General features: G+C 42.1%; 1 protein-coding gene across 1 annotated transcript; it reads left to right on the top strand.

Annotated features, from left to right (window-relative positions):
- Positions 1-2,193: 2,193 nt before the first annotated feature.
- Positions 2,194-23,884, top strand: PDGFRL (platelet derived growth factor receptor like; the record flags this gene model as incomplete). The annotated part of the gene is made up of 6 exons (XM_080638965.1): positions 2,194-2,248; positions 9,873-10,167; positions 17,703-17,854; positions 19,303-19,596; positions 19,902-20,041; positions 23,257-23,884. 6 exons carry the CDS (start codon positions 2,194-2,196, stop codon positions 23,443-23,445), a joined length of 1,125 nt encoding a protein of 374 aa, XP_080495091.1. The 3' UTR covers positions 23,446-23,884.

Genomic DNA, 23,884 nt, shown 5'->3' on the forward strand with positions numbered 1-23,884 from the left:
CGAAAGAAAAAGAAAAGAGCTCCCACAACTTTGAAGAGTAGTGTGGTTATATCAGGAGAATAAAAGCATGAACTAGAACTAGATGATCTTAAGGTCCTTTCCAACCCTAACTATTCTGTGATTCTATGAGTATACTGTACTTCTTCTATGTACTTCCTTACAAAGATTTCAAATTATTAATGATTGTACACACAAATTTACCAAGACTGACCTTGAAAATCTTGGCCCTATGAAGCAGTGGTAATATGGCCACGAGTCATTCTGCAAGTATCACAATTAAAGCACTGGGCTGAAAAGATGTATTTAATATATCAGTTTACTCATGTGGAGAGCTAGGGTCATTACAAGAAGGTTTACATTAGTTCTTCTGATGTGACTATAAATGAAAATGTAACTTTTTTTATGCACACCCACTTAAAACTAGGAAACTTAAAACTCATAAAAATCACTTTATTTCTTCATTATACACATATATACAGGAAAAAGGTTGCCAGCTTAAACATGTCTTAAAATTAATGCAGCCTGAGTGTTATTTCAAACTGCTATTACCATGTTTTCCAAAATATACTAATATTTGGAGCTCAGTCATCATTAGATCATTGACCTACCGTGTGTATGAAAGGAAAAGGGAAATTTGACCTAGGAAGGCACATGAGAATTTTAACTAGCAGCTTTGCAGATGACAGACAAAACCCCACTCTTTTCAGAATGTAAAACTTGGTGGTATTCTAACAGTTTAAAGTGGGAAAGCCTTAAAGTACCTTGTAGCAACGAAAATATCATTTTGCTTAATGCGTTACAGGTAACTGATGACATGTTCAGGTTATGCTGATGTGTACTCAGGTCACTGCATAAAACCCCTGAGAATTGTAATAGAACTGTAGAATGAAAAAGAGACCATGAAATTTCATCATTTTACTCCACACCTGGGCCCTGCTGGCTCTTTTACTGCTAACCAGGTACCCCAGGGTGTTGGAGCAGGCCTGGAACTCCACATGTGTATGTACTTGTGAGGGTAAGGGAGCATTATGTATGTGCCTTCTGTTGATTCGTTTTTTTATTATGGATGCAGCTAAAGCCCAGACTTCCTTTAAGATCTGTAAATGCTCTGCTCTCCTTCCATCTGCTCTGGCCCTGGAACTGTGGCCAGGGGCACTGTTCCCTAGGTACTTCACCTGCACCAAACTGTGGTCTTGTCTCCTACGGGATGTGCCTGTGACTTCTGTCAGCCATTATTTTTCCTCCTCTCAGTCCAGTGTCTTCATCCTGCCCTGCATCTACCTTGGAGGTCCCTCCAGCGACATTTTCCCAGCCCTTCTCCAAGGAAACCTTCAGATTTCAATAAACAGCTTTTGAGAGCTCAGTGTGGGTGTAAACACACTCCCAGCAGCTGTCAAATTTGCCATGTTCATCTCTTAGCAATGAAGGGATACCTGCACACAGTCAATTGTACATGAAGACTCTGTCATGGACTATGGAGCCCTAAATAGCAATGCATAGATACTTCCTCTGGTTTTCCATTTTTCCTGATAAAGCATCTGGGGATCTCTTTGCTGTGGCAGGCTGGAATGAGTGCAATAGTTTGACTGTACTTTTGCTGGTTTAGGCCAGCACTGACATGTGCCTCCTGTCCACCCATAGGGTCACTAAGTGCCATACAACCTATCACTGTACTCCCCTCTGCAGAACCAGCTATAGGCCAAACAGCTTCCACCTGCACAACGCTACCTATGGCAAAGAGCAGCTGCCACCGATGAGCTAATTCCAGCACTAAACCTCCACAGCTGTCCCTGGGGTCAAGATTGTTTGGGAGGCAGTCCCGTGTGAGTGTGCTCAGCTTGATGGCTGGGGGGTGGGGGCTGTGTCATTGTTCTCAGCTGCCCGGTCAGGAGCTGTGGCAGATGTGGAGCTGCAGAGGGAGGACACTGACACGAGGAGCTCAGCAGCGACCAGCGAAACGCGGCAGCAGGCGCCCCGACCCGCGAGGAGCCGGCTCTGCTGCCGGGGCGTCGTGGCTCTCCCCTCCCTCAGCCAAGCAGCGCTGGGCGGCGAGCGCGCCCTGGGGCAGTGCAGCCGCGACACGCCCTGCCCCGGCCGGCTCCTCCCCGCGCCGCGGTCCGTCGAGGCGCCACGAGGCCACTTCCCACCGCCGCTCCTGCCTCGGCTCAGCCCAGCCCTCCGGCCGGTCCCGCCATGCGGCTCTGGGTGCTCCTCAGCCTCCTGCTGCTGCAGGAAACGCTGCCGCACGGTGAGCCGCGACCCCCAACGTCCCGCCGGGTTCCTCAGCTTCGCGAGTCGCCTCGGGCTTGCCTTGCAGCTGGGTCCATTCCCTCGCCCTCATCGCGGCCGCCCCTGCCCCACTCGGGCCATGCCAGCTCCGGGGGCCGGGCCGGAGCCATCTCGGTGGCGGCGGGGCTGCCGTCCTGCTGGGCAGAGGCGGGGGGAAGGCGGCCGGCTCTTGGTCTGTGTCCAGCGAGCCGCCGAGGCTTGCGCTCGGGACTGAAGACGAGGTTTCAGTCTGTGCTGGGGTTATGGGGGGAGGTGTTTGTCCCCACACCAGCCGCCCTTTCTATTCAGGGTCGACGTTTGAGTCTGTGCTTAAGTCTCCGTGCGGCCCCGGAGGAGGATCAGTTGTGGATGGGGTGCTCGGGTTTAAAGAGTAAATGAAATGGTTTTGTGCATGGTGGTGGGGTTGTAGAGAGAACCAGACTCCACTCCTAACTCAGCTTCAGGTTGTGAGGTCTTGATGGGGAAGGAGGCAAGTTTCTGATTAGAAAGGGATAGTCGTAACTGTTCTTTGTAAAGGCTATAACTAGGCAAGAGAGAGGCTGTTTCCATCATGCAGAATGCAAACAAACTTACTAAAATGTATTCAGAAGGAATAAAAATCCCTTTGTTTTTCACCACAGAAGGCATGTGTAGCCTGTGGAAGGATTTGTAGAGAAATCGGAGGCAGGCTCTGAGGTGCACAGTGAGAGGCAGAGAGGTAGATATACCACCAGCAGCCCAAGAGGTCATCAGGGAAAAGTTCCTGTAAGAATGTAAGTCCTTCACCCTGAGAGCTCTTAAGCACTGAAAGAAGTTATTGGGGGAGGCTGTAGGGTCTCCAGCCTTTGGGGTAGTTGGATGGCTCTGAGCAGCTGAACAGGGACAGGAAGGGACTTCCAGAAGTCCTTCCTATCCCTATTCTTCTTATGACTTAAGTGCAAAGGAGTTGAACTGCAGACCAGCGTGGTGCAAGAGGTGTTTTCTGCTGAAAGACCCATTCTGTGGGTGTGCATTACCACATCAAGAAAAGTGTTTCCTATTTGAGAGGCAATAAAAACACAGGATGAGAAATGACTTGTAACTTGGGCAAAAGATTTCCCAGGCCTGTGTTCTTAGTTTGTCTAGTTTATATTGAGGTTTGACTGGGTGGTTCCCGCTATGTCATCCAGGAGCTTAGCTATGGGAGAAGGTAACCTGGTGTGTTTAATGACAGTTCCTTGTATAAAGCTACAGGTGTAAGTCCTCATGTAGGCATTGTGATTTCAAAATAGCCAACCTAATTTTGCTTGTGTTATTAATGAACAGTGAAATGTGTCCCTCCAGTTTGTGTCACCATCTATTGTCTGTATGAGTGTTTGGATTATTAGCTTTTCATTTGAAGTGCCACAAACAGAGATGTGGCCAACCTGTTTTGTTACATTAGTTGTGGTCACAAAGGCTCTTCCCTCTCATCTTAATCCTGGTGGTCAAGAATTATTCTTTATGGTAACTTCTCACTTGATCTATTCTTTTTTTCAAGGAAGAATTAATCACTATTAATGAGTTGAGACGTTTCTGATGCTGCCAAGATGTAGCATGGGGCTGCATGGAATGGTAGGTCTGGCAGACAGTGAGCCTGATTACTTTGTCCCTGTGGGAGACCTTGCTCATTCTGTTCTTCAGCAGTTCTCTAGGTGGACACCTGAATAAGGTCAGGGACCTTCTTGAGTTATAACATGTGCAGCTATGAAGCTGATGGAACATGCATGTGGGCATAGGTGATGTCTGTCTGAAGTCTAAACTGGATGCTTTCTAGGACTGTGTGACTAACACTAATTTGAGGATGTTGTGTGTGTAATATCTGTGAGAACAGGGGGCAGCAAACGGTAAAGGATAGGATGAGAGGAATACTGTGAACCAGGAGCAGAAGTGCTGCAGGGTGTATTTCTTTGGCGTATCGATGCATAGTCTCCTGCTTTGGAGACTCTGTTTGTAGCCATGAATGTACTGCCGTAGAGGAAATCAGTACAGTGCATCTTAGAACTGTCATTAGGAGCTGATCAGAGGTTGAAAGAAGTTTTCTTGATATTTTTCTACTAAGTCTAAATTTTTTGTTTTTATTAATTTTATTAATAAGTGCCATTGCTAGATTAAAACACTGAAGGCTCTGTACATAAATCTAGTGAGACAATACCAGTATCCCAACATGTACTTGCATAAACAGGCTTGTTGAGTTTGTTCCTTTCCCTGGGAGAGTCTTACAGTTTGGGTAGAGAAATGGAATTCTGTGTTTCTAGAGGGATTTGATTGTGTGTCCTCTTTATTTTAGGTGATAGACTATGTTCCAGTTAGTTTATTGGGCATAGCGATACTTAATTGAGTGATGAGAGAAGGCAGAATTGTGAGGTACTGAAGTGGTGGTGACAGGCTGACAGGGAGTGTTGGGGAGGAGCACAGTCACTACTTGCTTGGCAATTCACCTCTCGGGTGTGGCAACTGAGGCATGGACTCCAGTTGTGGTGCAGCCAAAATCGCTTATTGAGTGAACTTAGAAGTTTTTTTTATAGACCCCTGCCTAGCGGTTAGTAATTGTTAGTATTCATTAGTTTGGTTTTGGTACTTTTTGCAACATCATACACTTTTCCCAGCCAATGATGTTACTGATCACGTGCCTTTTCAACTAATCACATTATTGTCCATGCGCCTTTGCTTGAACAACTTGTTTGTTCTTAGATGTATAAGCACATTTTTCTGTTACCACTTTCTACTACATTATTACCTTCCATTTTCCTTGAACACGCGTGCTTTTGTCCCCTCAGCCCACATTGTAGACTTTTCACTAGCTCCTTGAAAACTCCCGGGTACGACATCTCATCTTTGTCTTTCAATAACTGTCTTTGTTTCAATATCTACAGTTCTCAGAAATTATCTCAGTGTTCTAACTTTGATTCCTCTTGACTCCCGTGGTTTGCAGCTGATGAGGGTCAGGACGTTCATGCTCTCTTCCAGATCTGCTGGCGCAGCTTCTTGTGCAACATTCCCCACACTCAGGAAGCTACAGCAGAGAGGCAGAAGCAGGTTTTCTGTGTAGGAACATAAAAGCTCCTCTGATGGCGTTTTCCGAAATGCCCCTGCTGTCACCTGCAAGGAAGTCCAAGGTCAGACAGACAAGAGTCTCACTGTGTGGCTGGGAGTGTGGTGTAGGAGGAAAGTGTTCAGGCTTGCTGGGAGCTACAGGAGCGTGGAACAGAGGGAGCTTGTGCAGAAAGGAAAACCTTCATCTAGAGAAAATCAAAACCAGGTTTCTGGCACTTAAAATTGAAAAGCTTTCAGAAGGAAGTCCTTAGCAGTTTCTTAAAGACAGAGTGTCAGGTGTGGAAGAGCACACAGTTTGGGATGATGCGTTTGCTTGGGGTGAGGTTTTATGATCCATGTGCCTTCAAACAAGTGTCAGGATTGAGGTTGGTGGAACGTAGTAGAGATGGCCAAGAGTAGTTTAAACAAATAGTCCCATTCCAGTAGAGTTTGAGGTAAAAATAAAAGGGCAGCTGGACCAAAGCTTATGCGCTTCTAACAGATTTGGAAAGTGCAACAGGGAATAGGAACAGCCAGTTTGAAATGAGAATGCTTATCTGTTTATCAGGTCTGTCAGTGGGACCTTCTAACACTAGGGCACAAATTACACAGGAAAGATGGAATAGCTCAACCCAAAGGAGAATTGGCAGTATGTGTTGAAGAAAGCTTTAGTATTAGGTCTGATTCCTGGTGGGTTTGGTCAGTAAAAGTCCTCTGGACTGAAATACCAGCTCAGTGGATAACAACTAACATGTTAACTGACCACCCAGTGTAATGGAGGGAATGACCACTCTGTTAAGGAAAATCAGAGGGGCAGGAAGGACTGGATAGAAAAGCAAAAGGAAGAATTACCCTCATGTAGGTTGGATCACACGTGTCGGCTTTGATGCAGAGTGCAGTTGTTTAGATGCCACAAATGATGATTTCAGAGAACCCCGGAGGAAAGCAGCAGTTCTGGACTTGATCTGGAGCAGTGCTCAGGTAATTGAATTCAGTTGTTGGTTTAGATCAGCCAGCCTGCAGTTTTAATATTCTTGCAGGAATAATAAAAGCCAAAGAAACAACTGATGCATTTAATTTCGGAAGGGTGAATTACATAAGATGAGGAGGCTCACTAATCGCATATGGGTTAAATATAAAAACCAGAATAAGGCAAATGAAAAGAGTTTGAGAAACAGCTTGCGCAAGGGATAAAACCAACCATAAATCCATTTCTTCTTCTGATGTGCTGGGGTGGGGCAGGGGGAGATGGCCCTGGAATTCATAAGGCTGGTAGGAACAGGGATAAGAAGGAATACCTGCAGGAAGTGAAACTTAAAAACTCAATTGTGTGCATCTGTGGAGATGCTTAGGGAGGTTTTAATGAAAAATGGTGACATGATAAGCATATTGGAAATCTTGGGTGCACTATTCTACTGAGCACTGTGATAGCAGGCTCTGAGGCAGAATGTTTGCCTATAGGGAGAATCATTAGAGGACATTTATCATTAATATGCCAAAATAATTTGCTTTAGAGAAAATCAACAACATAAACAGCGTTTAAGTGCAGTGAGTTGATGATACACACCTGAGACTTAAATTCGAATCTGAAATCGCTGAAGTCTTAACTTGGATGCATTACCAGTCATGTAACTGCTTCTTTCCAGGGAAATGGAAATATGCCAGTATTGTAAGATTTTTGAGGGAGGTATGGGCACAAAGTCAGATCTCTGTATTCTGTAAATTGAACTCATGAATAAATATATGAAATACAGAAGTCAGTATGGCTTTATATGGTTGCCCACCTCTCCCCCTTCAGAAGTGTGCTTTGTTTTGTTTTATAGTTATACAGTGTGGCCATGGATGAGCTGGTTGATAACTTGGATTCCTGAAGGCTTTTCATAAGCTTGTTGTTAAAGGCTCCATGGGAACCAAGGTGCTGCAAGACCTCTAGTGGAGTAATAACTAGTAGAAAAGAAGGAGTAGGCGTTGATCTTCAGGTTTTGCAATGTGAGCATAGAATTGTTTTTATCCAGCTGAATTTCACAGGGATCTTGTAAGGCACATGCTTTTCAGCATATTGATAAATCTGCTAAAAGAAAGAAAACTTTCAGTAAAGAGTTGCGGAAGGATTACTCCATTTTGAAAGACTGGGCAGTGAAAATTGTGTTGGTAGGTGCATAGTAACTCAAGTGATTCGAACTTCATACACACATTGATGGGTTTCTACTTAGGAATTATAACCAATGATTCCTACTTAGGAAAGTGATCTTGGAGTTACACTGGATTATTCTAGAGAAAGTCAGCTCCTAATACTGCTTTCTTGAAAAGTAATGAGCTCTTTAGACATGAAAGAAGACACCACTAATAGGTACAACAGTGATTTGACTGTATCTTGAAGCTGATGTGCAGTCTGCTTTTGTCTTCATTACCCAAGCATGATGTAATTGAACTGTTGTAACGTGTATTCCTTACAGGGAAAAAAAAAATAGAGTACAACTTGTCAATCCAGGAAGGATATGTCTGAAAGACACTTAATTCTGCTGAAGTGCTGCAGAGAAAGCTATTGAAGAAACCATAGATATTTATTCAGTTAATACAAAACCTAGGAGGCATCTAATATTTATGTATAATTTATGTAGCTTTGAAAATTGACCAGTCTAATCAACGAAAGAAAAATCCACCAAAGACAACAAAACAGTGGCAACTGTGGTTCACAGATTCCTTGAGCTAAAGGCCCTTGGGAAAGAGGAGACTAGTCTGAAAGGAGCAGAGATGGGTGCCCTGTTCCCTGGTTGACATCTAACGCTGGGTGGTGTCAGTGCAAAGATGTTGGCTAGGCAAACATTTGGCCTGACCCACTGTTGCCTTTCTAATGTAATACAGGAATAAATGCTCCTGCACCATTTGCTCCTGTAATACACACACTGTGTCGCTTGCAAGGGTAATGTGCGCTGAGTGACTAGAAGAACCCTACTTCATGCTCTGCTGTGGGAGGCAGCAGCCGTTCTCTGAAATTTTCCTTTGTTACCATCATTCCCTCAAGTCCAAAAAGGTTCAGAATGCACTGGGCAAGCCAAGGTGACTACGGCGTTGCTGTCTTCCAGTTTTCCAGTTGGTGTGAGACCAGAAGGCAACTGCTTCTACACAGGCAGCCTTACTCTTCATGCTGGGATCATGGAGTCACAGAATGGCTGAGATTGGAAGAGACCTCTTGGAATCATCCAGTCCGACCCACTGCTTGAGCAGGGCCACCTGGAGCAGGGTGCCTAGTCCGCTGTCCTGTTGGGTTTTGAGCATCTCCATTGATGGGTACTCCACTACCTCTCTGGCAACCTTCTTGATCACCCTCACAGTAAAATGTGAAATGTTTTCTTATGCTCAGATTGAATTTCCTGTTTTCAAAATTTGTGCTCGTAAGGCTCTGTGCCATTTAAGAGATGTGGTGTACCTCAGCCTGGACTTACATAAGTGAAAGGCTGAAGCAATGCAAGATGTCCAGGCAGGGTATGGGAAGTGTCATGGGACGCATCCGTGGCAGGAGTCTGGAAGTGCTGCTGTTCATGCTGTAGCCAGTACCAGTTTTAATTCTGCTAACTCAATATACAGCAGGGCTGTTTTTAATTGCAGAGGGAGTTTTTGGATTGATTTGTACAATAAAATACCCAAGCATTTTCATGTGGAAAGGCAGTGTTCAATGTGAATTAGCTGTCAGACAGTTATTGGAGTTTTTGGTGTCTGGGGCAAAAGTTTTACACTCATCTTGCAGAACATCTGTGCTTCCTACTGTCAGTTGAAGCAGGAGTTTTATTTTACTTTTCTTGAATTAGTGACACCTCACTTTTCCTTTTCCTTTGTTTTTAAAGGCAGCAGGGCATCCCTGTTGTGTCTAACAGGGAGATCTACTGTTTGCCTCTAAATAAGGTCCTGTTTTCATCTGAACTGTGAAAATAAATGAGAGCTGCAGAGAGGTGATGAATTAAATACTACCTCCAAGTGACTTAAGTGCGATTTGTATTTTCGCAGTACTTAACTGAAAAGAGGAAAACTAAATTGCTGTCAGTATATTGTAAATCATTATAAAATTTCACACTTGCAAGTTTCTCTTTATGTGTCTCTCTTGGTAGCACTGTGTGTGAAAAGGCCATGAAGAATTGATGGGTGTTTGGCATCCTTATGAATGTGGAGAACTTGGGTAGTTTGCACACTAAATGGCAATGACATGAGGTAGAAAAGACAAAAGTAACTGGAGATAGAAATGCCGTATTTCTTTCACTTCCTATTTGTAAAGTTCTCATACCTTACATATTTGTCTGTTCTTGTCAACTGTTAAGTATAGATTTTTCCACATGTTGCTGAAAGCTGTATTTTTTTTTTCCCTTTTTCCTCAGGAAAATGGGTCATGCCAGAGACTTCAGAAACTTACGGAAATTAACTCTTACTTGTTTTTATGAGTCCTTTATAGGAAGAACAAAACTTTAGTTATTCTCTGTGGTAAGGAAGATTTCTTTTTGCAAAATAACTGTGTAACCTTTTCCTAATCAATAACATTGCTACCTTTTATTTACTAGTTATGGGACAGCCTGCGAAGAGTAAGCATCCCAAAGAACCTGGGGAAAACAAAATTAAGCCTGTTAACAAAAGAGTAAAACCCAAGGCTTCTAAAATGAAGGAGAGAGAATCTGTTGACTCCTCTTTGAAGTCCCAGTCCATACTGACACAGGTGATGGATAAAGGTCACTTCCAAAAACTAGCTTCCACTTTAAGCCTGTCTGCAGGACAAAGCATAGAACTGCGATGCAAGGGGAGTAATGTTACTTGGAACTATCCTTCATACTTAGACGCCTTTAAAGACTCCAGACTCAGGTAAGCTGTTTTTCATGTTTTTGAGGGGTTAGGGGGAAATCCAGAACTTCACCACTACCACCACCACCACTTTCAAGGCCACTGGGGTTTTTGTTTGTTTGCTTGTTTACATTTTTACAATCAAGGTATTTCATCTCGTGATTTCTAATGTCAGCAGAAAAAGGATGAGCATCTTTCAGACATCGCCAGTCACTACCGTGTGATCTACACTGTGGAATAGTCTTGTATGTGTGAACTAGGTTTCCTTCAAATGGATCTGAAATAGAAGGTACAGTCCAGCAGGACACCAGTGTGCTCCAACCATGGATAGGGAGCCATATTAGAGCTAGTCCAAAGTAAAACTCTCAATCTGTGTGATGGGAGGTGCTCACCAGCAACTCTGTAGCTCTACAGAGACCTGCTACTGCTGGCCTGCACTGGTTGCCAGTGTAGCTACCACCTGAGATACTAAGGTTAATTTCCTGAAGAGATGCAAACAAGATAACTCTTGTAGCATCTGAATCTCTCAATTAACAAAAACATACGCCAACCACCATGCTAAGGAGCAAGTAAGAGCAGTCTTTACTTTTTCAGTCAAAGTTATCTCTGTGTTAAAAACAAAAAAAAAAGGTTTTGTGAAGTTTGTGGTGTGGCAGAGTTTAATGCTGAAGATAGTCGCCTTGGGGTTGGGCATGGTTTTTTTTCCATGTAGTGACATCTGAAAGGAAACTGCATAAATAGTTGTTAGAACCCCTTTACCATTTTTGTGGCCTTCCTCTGGACTTGCTCCAACAGCTCCATGTCCTTGTGTTGAGGACACAGAACTGCATGCAGTGTTCCAAGTGGGGTCTGACAGAGGAAGAGTAGAGGGGCAGGATCACCTCCTTAAAGATGAAAGACGAGTAGTGAGGAGACTGTGGAGCGCTGTGAATGATGCCCTAAGAATAAACTGTAAGGAGCTTTTCTTTCATTATTAGGTGACAAAAGCACAGAGGTATGAGGAAATCAACTCGTGTTGTCCTTTTGTTCCTAAATTAAGTGTGTATGCTCTGTGTGAACAACTGGCTGGGGTTATCTGAATCTGTAATCCGTTTTGCTTATTTACAGCTATGATGCTACTTTATAGTCACACCCTGTTAATTAATTTTTCAGATATATTCTTCCACTTTGCACTTCTCTTTCAAAGAGTGTTGAAGATTGGCAGTTATACACTGTTTTCTTGTATATCCTGACATTCATAACCAGTTCTTCTCTTGAGTGTTTATGTGCTTGTACCCTGAGGAGTTCAAGAGCTACCCTGGCTGAATAAACCTCTGTAGCTAGCGCAGTGCTTCTGTCATAGTAAGTTACAGCAACAAGCCTGTTTCCTGCTGAGGGCTTATTGCAGCAGCAGCTCTCAGATGATCTTGTGGCCCGTTTTAACCAGCTATTGCTTTTTCTTTTGCAAAGTTTTATCTGGATTTATTCCAGTAGGTGGCGTTTATCAGCTGCAGGGCAGACCTGGCCTTCAGCAAGCCAAAGCTGAGCCTGCAAAGTAGCATCAACAGGAGCCATGTGTGCTGGTTCTTGTTGTTTTCAAGTGTGTCTTACGTTTTGTGCATTTGCAAATAGGTCGGTGGAATGCTTTGGCCCTGCACATATAGCAGGTCATGCTGTCTGAGTATTAACATCTGGCATTTAACAAAGGCAAGGCAAGTATTCACATTTTTGAAGAGGACTGTGAATGCTACTTCATTATTTGACTGTCTGTGCCTCTCTTGCAAAATGAAGTGCTATTCTAGTGATGTACATGAGACAAAATACCAGTATTTAAGGTAGTTTTGGGTGGGGGAAGATATGCATTTCCTAATTGTGTAGTTTGTCATTTTGTAATTTGAAGTAGTTTGGGGTTCTGTTGCCTCAGCAATTTACCTTTTCTGTTCTCAATCATGTTCACAGTATTTGTAATTTTTTAACCATATTATAGAAATTAATGTCAGACAAAAAAATGCTATAAAACATTTTGGCTGGGTGGGTATAACTTGTCTGAGTATTTTCTTTTAAAAGTATGCTAGGCTTATACCTAAGGGTCTGTATTGAAATACGATGATCTTTGTTTTAGAAAAAATATTTTGAAATAAGTTACTGAGGCAGTCAGTGTCAACTGAATCACCAGTTTTAGATAGAAGCAGAAGGTCCTGTAATTAACTTGAGAAATTGAAAGCATAGATGAGTAGTACACTTCAAAGTCACAGAATAGTGATAATTTATGGTGACAATTAACTGCAGGATCATGTGCAGTTACATTTTCATCACATTTTTAGCATGACTTTGGTAATTATCTCAAGATCTTTTCTAGTGTTAAGAGATGCACATGAAACAAAGTCTGCTTTATAGAATGTGAAATCTGTATTCTGGGGGTTTAGAAAGCTTTGATTTGAATTTAAGTAGAAATGTCATAAAGAGGGTGTGTTATTTAGTTAGCTCAGTTGGTAAGTGTATTGGCAGCAGCAAAGGTTAACTCAGAAGAGCTCAAGTGTTCTTCACAGCATGCAAGACCATGCACAAATAACCAACTGCAACAGGCAAAACTTGAAATGACATTCATTATTTGAAAACAAAAACTGAATAGAGGGCAAAGGGGGGAAATCAGAAAAAATACTATCAAATAACCTACAGCAAAAATGGTTTAATCGTCTAGGTAGATTTATGTCCTGTATCTTCTAACATTTTTTGAGTGCATAAAGACCAAGTCTGAGATAATCCCTTTGTTGCCAATTAGGTGTGGGGTAAAATCCAAGCTAATTAACTGGACTGAGCAATTTTTACTTTGTGTTTTCATGCTGGTCTTGCTGGAGTTGAGGCATTGGTACAAACCAGAGTTGGTGGCTGCAGCAGGGAGGAAGTGGTTGAGCTCTGAGGCAGTGATAGAAAGTCAAAGAGCCTGTTGCTGGACTCAGAGGATAAGTGTGGAGGAGCGACAGTGGTGATGAGGCCCGTACAATTGCTGTCGACTAAGGACTGTGACTCTTTTGTTCATTTTTAAGTCTACAGTAACAGATGCTCAGGTATCCAGTTCATGGTTTTCCTTTAAATAATATGAGGGATGCACAAATTCAACTCCTTTGGTGGGAATTTTAACAATAAGCAAGGTTTTTTGTATCTCCTGGGAAGTGCTAATGTCCTCTAGCTGCTACTAGAGAGAAGGATTTAAGGACCCTGACATCTAACAGAATAGCAATTATAGGAGGCAGAAGAGACCTTTAAGGTTCAGGGCAGTGAGGGCATTTGTAGCTCACTTGGTTGGAGAGTTTGTTAACTCTTCTTCCAGGGCAGGAGCTGACACTGAAGAGGCTCACTGTCTTCTGTTTTCCTGTCTGTAGCTGTGGGAGAAGAGGGTGTTTTGGTTTGCAAATAGTTAAATTTAGCATCCGTATAATGTATTTCCTATGGATACTTGCAGAAAGAAGTAGAGATAAAAGCCAGATGTTTTGTTTCTGTGCCATGCTTACCATGTTTTTAACTCACCCATATGGTAAGGAGAATACAGCAGCCTGGAGGACCATATGACTTTTCAAAGAAGGAAGAGATTATTATTAGAAAAGCCATTCCTGTAGTATTAGTGGCTATGTTTTGTTTGAGTTTGTCTTTGTGGGTGTACTTTACAACCTGTTAAGTAAGATACTTTTGCTTGCTGTACCAGAGAGTCTCGGGTTTTAATGGGTCTGTAGCTGTTAACATGCTAAAATTACCATATGGGTGGAGGGAAAGATGCTGAGTGAAAGGAGGAGGAGGGACTTTGGCTGTTTCTTTTTGAGCTGGAGGAGAAATCCTCTCCGCTATCCTAATTGGAGTAAATAACAGTACACATTGAAATTATTTACTTTGCTTTAGAGACTGCAGCATGCACTGCAACTCTGGGGAGGAAGCTAGAATCATGCAAAGTTGGCTCCCGAGTTAAGGACGCACAGCAGCTTTCTCCAGGACTAGCTTATTATCTGTAGTGCTGTCTTGCCTTGGGCAGCTTAAATATACCCTGCAGAGAACTTCTAGTCTGAAATTTTTGTGTACTGGCTGAACTGGCCGAAAATCTGGAACCTGGTAATGGTCAAAGGTAGCTCATGCACCTCCATAACAGAAGGGCTGGAATCCTGTTTTGTAAGACTGTGCGTAACAAATTAATGACAGTAGGCTGACCTAGAAACTGGATCTGCAATGTATGAGAAGGATCAGAAAATGAGAGGGATGAAAGAAAAATAAGGACAAGCACATTTTCCTTTTCTCATGTGTTATAGCAAAAGGCTGCTCTAGATGATGGCAGGCTTAGCTTCATACAGTCTCTGCTCTGCCTGACCTGGAGTTTGAGTTTCCTGATGAAGACCAGCTGTATTTATCACAGAACTTTACCTGATAAGTAAACTCATGTGAAATGGAACTGCTCCAGTGGAAGAAGCTGGGGCAAGAGCTGGATGTGCATCGTATGTGTGTGCAGGGGATGTATGGACAGGAGCATTCTCTCAAGTATTGAGGAACCTGTATGTTGTGGAGGGTAAAATTGGACAGCTATCAGTGAATGCGGGCTCCTCCTGGCTTTGTGAGACATCAGTTGTGCTCATGTGTATAAGTGAATTCCATTTTGTTCCATGTGTTCTGAAGTCTGAAAGCTAGGGTTGTTTTTTCTTGCGTGAAGCAGCAAGATGCCATGTCCTCTGCTAGTGCGCTGTGTTGGAGGTAAGCTCTATTTTGTCGGTATGAATGCAGCTGCTTGAGAGGAGTTTGCTAGGTGCTCTTCAAGTATTGCTGTGGACATGGATTTCTGGGGGTTTTTTTGTTGTTTTGTTTTTTTTTCTTTCAAGTGTCTAAACTTGGCATAATTTTTCTGGGAAAGATCTTTCAAACTTCAAGTACCAAAAGCTTAATAACTAAAGTGTAATAAGGTGAATAAATGGAATAGGATTTCGGGGTAGTTTTCTAGTGCATTTCAGTCTTGAAATGTTTGTATATGCAACGTTTTTACTTAGTGGTATGTAGAGCACAGCAGATTTTTGGCGTTTGAGTCAGATTTCCCAGCACCTAAAACAGTAATGAAATGAAAATTATCCTGGAAATATTAGTCAGCTGCAGGATTTACCGTTTATAATTTGCTTCTTATGGCCTGTTTTGTCTGCTGAATATGGTCACGTCACGAGTTTCATCACTTCAACTCTCTGTTCCCAGGTTTTGTTAGTGCATGCTTGTGGATGACTACCTAGCTAGACTATTTCCATTGATTACTGGATAGCAAGTTCTCAGTTAAGTAGAACACACTGTACAGTAATTAATTAACTCTGAACTTATTTTTCTCTGTTGTGATTTCAAACTATAGTTCAGTGTCTGCATTAATGGTTGGAAGGAAAAATATTCTGGCATAATGGTATCTCTGTAGTGTTGATGTTTAGTACTGAATACTTGCAGAATATTTTATGCTAATATAGTCGTGTAGCCTATCAAATGTGAACTGTGAAACTAAATAATAATACAGACTAGGACATGTTTTGGATTTCTCTTCCTGTTGGTTGTGATACACAACATGATCTGTTGCATGAATAGGAATCTCTCAAAGCCTATCCAAAAACTGAAGATCATTTATAATGCAAGGTAGTGTATATAATAAAAATGAAAATGCTACTGCTCCATGATTACATGGTTCTGAAAAGTGGAATTGGACGAGGTCATGTAGGACACGCACATTAGCAGATAGGAAACATGATTTAGCTTGTTTCCTTAGGCAGGCCTCAAAACTGCCCCACAGTGGCTGAGTGCTTTAATGGAAAGAGAGAATTCTCAATTAGCCCTGTTTGTGTTGTGTATTTGGTGCGTGTTTAATTTCTAAGCTACTGGCATTGGCTGGAGGCCAAATGTTGGGTTGCACAAACCGTTGTTTATGATCGCTGGTAGTAGTGCAGACTGCTAGCAGAACACCCAAGGAGTCAGAAGTCTGGGAAGTTCATGTAGCTAGAAGTAGTGGGCTCTCTGTTTAAGCAGTTATTCTGCCTGAAATGCAGATGTAAACATAACAGCATTTAGAGCATACAGTACAGTCAGGCATGTCTATAGCACCACTCTTACGTGGTGACAAGGTGGTGTAGAAGATAAGAATTTCTTCAAAGCATGCTAATCCTCAAACTAAATGGTTCAGTCAGGCGCCTGCCTTATAGAGTAACTGCCGCATTAATAAGAAGAAATGGAAGAATAACAAATATTCACAGAATCCACAGCTGAATGAGAGTATGGGAGCTCTTCAGACTTCATGCTGAGCGTGTTTGAAACACCAAAAAGAAGTTCACTACCAAATGCTTAAAACTGGAAAGATCTCTCCTGACTTGGTTAGAACAGAAATGACCTTGTAACTCAATGTCTTGCAAAGGAAAGTAGAGAAGCCTTCATGCTCTTGATGTGGTACCACGTAAAGGCAATTGGTTGAAAATGATGTTTTTAAGCTTCAAAGCAGCAGTGAAGTGCATCAGTACTGACAGTGGTTGTCCTCACAGGATTCCCCAAGAACTGGTACTGTTGCTGTATTGCTTTTGCAGTTCATCAAAGGCAGCACATCAGACTGCCAACTGTAACACCATCTGTCTGCAAGAGAGAGTCAGGGAAAGCAAACCTCAAAATAAAAAACAACAAATGAGACTGTAGCTGCTGAATTTCATCTGTAGGACCTTTGACCCTTAGAAACATTGTCAGTACCTACATTTTATATATATATACATATTTAGAAATAGTTGCACGCTTGTAAATGTCAGTCCACTGAGAGATGTATCTGAGAAATTCAGGAGGAGAAAAAAGCAAATCAAGTCTGAAATAATCACACAGGCTGTATTTTGTGTAGTTACATGGTGACACTGCCAATACACCTCCAGCAGAGTCATGCTCTGTAGTAGCTGAGGGGTGATGAGGAAACTCCAGTGAGAGGATGCCAGTGAGGTGGCTTAGGACAGAGGAGTAGGCAATGCAAAATGAATGACTTGCAGAACAAATCCAAGCTCTGCTAGAAGCAATTTATGATGGTGTTTGCTAAGTGGAAACTTGGAAAAGTATATTAAAGATGGGAAGGCGTCCACACTGAAAGCAGACATAAATCATAAAACAGACTCTTGTTAAAGTATCTGCTACTTCATGGTCCTGAATTGTCTTTGTTACATACTATTGAAGCAGTGCTACAGTTAATGGTATCAAGAAAGGACTGGAATGCTGGCAGGTTAACTTGCAGCGTGAAAATACAGGCTGTATATGGACAAATGGAGCTAAAACATAGATGAAGATGTTGTCACAGCAGTCGCAGCCTAGTTTCAAAACGGGGACCGCAAGGAATTCAAGAATGAGCTAAGACAAGTGCTAGCAAGTGCTTGTGTGTAGTTGAAATCAATAGAACTACTCACGTAAGCAGGTATTTGCTGAAGCAAAAGGGGAAGTTTCAGCATAGCTCTGGAAGTGAAAGGTGGGTCAGTTGCAGAGTAGGACTAAAAAAGTAAAGTAGAAATGTACACAGACATACATCTGTGCTTTTCTGTGCCTTTTGTTTTTCTTTTCTCCAGTATAAAGCAGCTTGATAGGTATGGTCAGCTGATCCTTGCAAACTCCACTGCAGCAGACACAGGTGAATATAGCTGCTGGCTTCAGCTGTGCAGTGGTAACAAATGCAGGAAGGATGAGACTAAAACAGGCTCAACGTACATCTTTTTCACAGGTAATTAACTCACTGGGGGATTATTAATGGAAATATATTTGCTAATAAGACAGGTATAAAGCTACATCAGCGATTTCACTGTCAAGATTTTTCTTCCACAGTTTTAGTGGCTGTTAAGGAAGCAGTGCTGGTGAACAGAAAATTACTTGCTTAGTGTGATTAATGAGTCCATTTTCCCTATGGATTATACTAAATGCATACCCAAAATAATGTATAATGCAATGGAAAGCAAATACTTCTGAAAATACTGACATGTTCTGAGCATCCTCTACAAAATTAATTAAAAAATGTTTAATTTTTGAAAATGTGTCTGGATAAAGAAGATAAATCCATGCAGATTATTAATCTTGTCACAGCATTTGGATGACCACATGGACTCTTCTTCCTCCTCTCTCCACCCCTTCCAGTTACCTGTAGTGACTTAAGTCTTGACCTCACTGATCTTCATAAGGCCATGGTTTCTCCTAAGAGTCTGTGTAGCATGTTGAGAGGCAAAACCCTCTTAAGTACATGTGTTGTCCTGCAGAGCTTGAGATTGACTGTCGCCCTGACCCTGCCTGGATAGGGTCATAGTAGGTAACTGTCCAGAGTTTACTGCTACGTGGTACGTCAGAGCTGTAATCAAATGGTTCACTTGTCCTTCTCATGGAGAACATTCTGAATGGTAAAACAACATCTGCTGCCTGATCAGAGTGAAACCATTCTTGGCTAGCAGATATTTTAGTATGAAATCCTAAGATAGGGTTGCTTGTGATATGTTTTGGAGTTAAATTAGACCATGAGACTGCAGCAGCCATTGATCAGAAGTGCTTAATGTTCTGATGATATGTTCCTTTAGAAAGGCTGGAATGAACTTTCCACTCAAAGTTATTATATAAACACTTGTGCTAGAAAGAGGAATTTCAGTTTTATATTTCTAAAAAGCATGCCAAATATGGAAGTACTCTTTAACTTTCTTCTAAAAATGCTAAATATTTTACCTACTTAGAGAAGCAAATCAAACAGTTGCCTAAAACTATGTGTATGAAAAGGCTGTAGCTCCAAAGAATATCTGTTTCTAGTAGTGCTTATCTTACCAGTGGTGGGGGGGCTTTTATGTGTGTTATCCTTTAAAAGTGGCTGAGTGAACAGAATTAGATCCAGATGAGTATTTGGAAACTTGTCAAAAAGGAATTCCGAAGATTTTCATAAGATTAATAAAATCTGATTACAGTGAGGAACACTTTGCTTTTCTTTTTGATTTAATGTGTTTAATGCAAGCTATGTAAATATACACTCACAGGTTAGAAAAGTTGCTATTTTTTTTTTCTCCTGTGGATGCATATTTAAAGCAAAAAGCTTTGGGTAATTTTTAATATTGCTTATAGCTTTTTTTTCTTGTCATATGTACTTTTCTTTCTGTTAAACCAAGATGTAAATGTTCTAACTGTATCAACTCTTCTGCACAGATAAAGAGGAACTTTTTGTACCTACTCCCAGTTATTTTGAGATTGTGTACCTGAACCCAGATAAACCTGCAGTCATCCCATGTCGCGTTACTACTCCTTCAGCAAAAGTAACTCTGCACAGGGAATTTCCAGCAGAAGAAATTGAAACAGATGGAACTGATATTGTTTATGATGTGAAGAAGGGTTTTGTCTACCAGCACCCTACTTCTGATCATAAGGGTATTGTCTACTGCAAAGCAGAGTCACAGGGAGCACCTCAGATTTCCATCAAGTATCACCTACTGTATGTGGAAGGTAAGTTGCAGTTTTCTGCATGCTTATGCTGACATTCTACTGGCGTTGTTTAGAAAACAATACTTAAAAAAAAAAAAAAAGTAAAATACATAATCACAGAATTTTAAAATCTTGATTAGAAGTATATGTGATAAAACTGTAGGTTTAAATTGCAGCAGTTTCCCACTGTAGAGGGGAGAGTTGCAGGTGCACATCACTTACCTGTTGCAATAAGCAAGCAGAGGCAAAAACTGGCTCTTAAGCTTTGGCAGTGTATTTAACTTCAGAAACTAATTTTCTTCTTCCAAACACTGTCTTTCTCTTAGTTCCCAAGGGCCCGCCCTCAACCACAATTTCAGCATCATCCAGTAGAGCAGATGTCAGTGACAGCATTCATGTAATCTGCACAGTCCTTGGCGAGCCGGATGTAGATGTGAACTTCAGGTGGCAGTACCCAGGGCAAGAGGTGAGAGATGTATGCCCTGGCTGAAATGGTGTGTGCTTTGTAAAGGTAACATATTCAATGCTAGTCAGTGTCTAGAGTTGGAGTAAAAATTCCTTCAGATTGTGATGTCTGCCTCTTCCTAGCTCGGGCATGCTAGCAGGAGGAGGCAGCATGTTCCTTTTGAATTTCCCTTGTCTTTCCCTGAGAGCCTTGAAGTAACACAGGAACAAAGCTGGAGAGCTCTGCCCATGTTGGTAAAGATCAAGCTCAGCAAAGCTCACTCTTCCCTCAGGTTTCCATTCCAGAGACACTTGGCCTCTGGCAGCATTTACAAAGGAAATCCTCAGACAGGGTCAGAGCCAGCCAGCGTCAGGAAGCTCTTCTAGAGCCTGCCATAAATCCTTACTGATGCCTCTGCATTTGATACACCTTCCATCTCTGTGGCTCAGGCACATGAATCAGCACAGCACAGAATCTTTTAAGTTTAATTGCTGCCCACATCTAGAAGCACAGAAATCTGCTTCTGCTCATCTTGAAAGAACCTGCTGGAAACAACCAGTGAATTTTAGAACTTTGGTCCTTTTTCTTGCACAAAAGGTGTATCTGACTGGCACCTTTAGGTGTATCTGATTGGCTTCATTGGTGATCCCCTCTCTTCTCCCTGTACCCACCCTGACCAGTTACAGTAGGGACTTGTTTATTAACTAGCCTCATTCTGCTTCTGTTTATCCTAAGCAAGCTAGGAGCAAAGGAAGGACTGCTGGACGATGGAACCCTTCACCAGAGGAAAGGAATCCTCTATGACCTGAGGGTTTGCATTGTATTCCACTTGCCAGCCCTCCTGCTGCTGGGAAGAGGGGACCATGTAGAGCTTTCTAAGGAGGTACTTGTATCAACACTGGTGTCCCTGAGGGAGCAAAGAATTAAGTAATTTAACAGCAGAGGTAACTGCTTAAGTGAGTGGTTGGCGTTCAGTGCTTACTAGGCGTGAGAAAATTCAAATCTAAAGCCCAGAGGTTTGCTGTAGCTGTTCAGATGGAGACTGTAGCACAGATTGAATGTGAACAGCTACATACATGCAGGTGATCTCCCATGTGTGTAGTGCATGCTGTGGTGCAGGGCACATGGGTGGCTGGCCTGTGACCTGCCTCTGCCCTGGAGGGACTGATCACTAGAGTGAACAGTCTCAGCTTCAGCTGTGCCTGGGGTTAGGGAGGGAAAAGTTGTGTTTGGGTTTCTGACCCAGCAAAATGATTAAGTAGATGTTGGAGTTGAAGCACTGTATGCATGTTGGAGACTTAACATTTATTAAGGAACTGTTCTCATACTGCAAAGGTGTAGGGGTGAAAGGAGGAGAGAGAGGACCATCAGTCATTCTGGTCAGATACACCTTTTGTGCAAGAAAAGAGACTGGCAGAATTCTAAGATTTATTGGATGTTTCCTTTCATTGCAGCTGCTTTTAGTGCAGGGAGCTTAGTGACAGCTTTTGTTCCCCGGCACCTGGGCTGTCACCTACCACTTGATCCCTGAGCAGAAGCATCACTTCAGTCTCTGCTTGCTCCTAGGTACATTGCATTGGAGAGACCCTGCTCTCTGTAGTCACTAACCTCTGGTACATTTTTTTTATCCCTTGCCACTCCCTGACAACTGCATTTGCTCATTCCCCTGCTGTGAATGCTTACTGATGCATACCAATCCACTTCCTTAATATGATTCTGTGAAACTAGCTTCAAAGCAGAAGGCAATTAGTTTGAGGAAAAACTGGGCTAACAAGAGCCCAACCTGGCAAATAGCTTCTGCCATACATGGCCTTTACCTTCACTTTCACTAGGGTCAGGGAAGTTCTCCTTGCTTTGTCTAAGAACTAACTTAGGCTTGAATTATGTGTGTGGTAGCACTTGATTTTCAGGCTGGCAACAGGTTTGTGCTCTGCTAGGTAGAGTTCTGTGGAGTGGCTTGAGTCCTTCTGAACGGTTAAGAATTTCTGGGTGAGATGACCATTGTGAGCAAAAGAAGTTCTTGCAAACTGTAAGTGTGTGTCACTTCTTAGGCATCCCCTGAACTTCACAGACTGGTGGCTTCTCCTGGACTGGTCATTTTGCAAGTGTGAGATTGTAGCTCTAGCACTAGATAAGTGTCTAGTTAACCCTCTTGCTACTATTAGCTTAAGCCTCATAGCATTCATGTTGGTAAACAGCTTAACCAGCTATTTTGTGAAGCAAGAGGAGATGGTTTCCTAGCAGAAGCCTCTCTTACCAGTTTTATCCAGGTTATTGATTGAAGCTGCTCACTAGCATAATGGCTTTTGGAAGGAAGAGACTGCCTTATTCTGTCTTTGGGCCAGTTTTTCTCATGCAGGTCTTTGCACGTTTGTGATGTGCCAGGGTGTGTGACCTGATAAACAGTCCATCAGAGAATTCACTTTTAGAAAAGGGGGGGGAAGCACCAATTATATATAATACCACTGCAATATAAAAAAACATCTTTCTAAGCATGCTTATTCATATTTTTGGCTTTGAAGTTGCGCATTCTTGAAAGCATAATGTGAGGATTGATTTAGAAGGATTTGTGAATTGTTAGTTTGCTTGTATGTTGTACAGTGTTTCTGAAACTAGAGGTGGAGGCATTAGTTTGCAACACATGATTTAAAGCTATTATCTGTGCTAAAGAGAACTAGGTAAAGCTTGGTCAACTGACTGATGCTGCTAATGTCTTCCTTTTTGAGGCATGCTGAAATTCAGTCTGGAAATAAGCTCACACATCTTTCCTGATGTCTCACCCAGGATATCTTGCCTCTTTGTTCAAGTACCCAAGGGCAACCTCAGTAAGGAAGTGGCCCACACCTGCAATTGAGTTCATGTATATACTCCAGGCAGAGCTTTGGCAGGCCATTGCTAATCTAAAGATATACCGTATCTGCACTTGAGTGGAAGAGCTGTTGTATTTAGCCTTACTTGGTGTAACTTAGTGGTAGGTAAATATTTAGTGGTAGGTAAATATTTAGTGGTAGGTAAATATTTAGTGGTAGGTAAATATTTAGTGCAGGAATGTTGCTGCAACTGCCAGCGGCCTTCAGTTTCCTCACTTAAGGCTGACTATTGGCTATAGGCTTCCTGCTCTCTGACCTTTTGCTTCAGGGTTTGATAAGGTGATGTCACTAAATGCACACTGCAGAATCATGTATTTTCTTATGTGGTTGGTTGTGTAAACTTGTTTATTTGTTTCTTTTAAACAGTCTGAGAGGCCTGTGATTATCCAGAACTTCTGGAGATTGATAAACAGAGGAATTGGACATACCACAAGAATCTCAAAGAGCATTCTTCTTGTTGAGGGTTTTGAAGCCAGAGATGCTGGAAACTACATTTGTATAGCTCAGAATCTACAAGGAGAAACAACAGTAGCTACTAAAATTGAACTAATTTGATCGGAGAGGCTTCTGGACATGGAATGAACTGTATGTTATTTGATACTATAGCCATTTATTTTCTTTAGTAACGTTTAAGTGACATTTTTCTCTATCACTGTCTCTTTTCATGCATTATCAAGGCATTCCATATTCAGTAGCTTGACAGGCCAAAAGAGAGTTCCCTATGCCCAACAGTAGTGAGTTAATAATACTACTGTGAAGCATTAAGGTTTAAGCCTGAACATGCATAGGGCTTACTTTATTTAGGTGTAGGTACTCTTGGGCTTTCCTTTGCATATGGTCTTTTTTTTTTTTTTTTCCAAACTCTTTCCTAAGGTTAACCTGCTGTATGGTTTGTGCCTTTTTTGTGTATGTGAGAACTGAGAGGGTATGAAATATCCTCAGAAATTCACCAAGCAGGTCTAGCTCTTCTGGTGCAGTGCAATTTTAGAGTTGA

Source organism: Psittacula echo (assembly GCF_963264785.1).
Source record: "Psittacula echo genome assembly, chromosome: 1".
NCBI lineage: Eukaryota > Metazoa > Chordata > Aves > Psittaciformes > Psittacidae > Psittacula > Psittacula echo.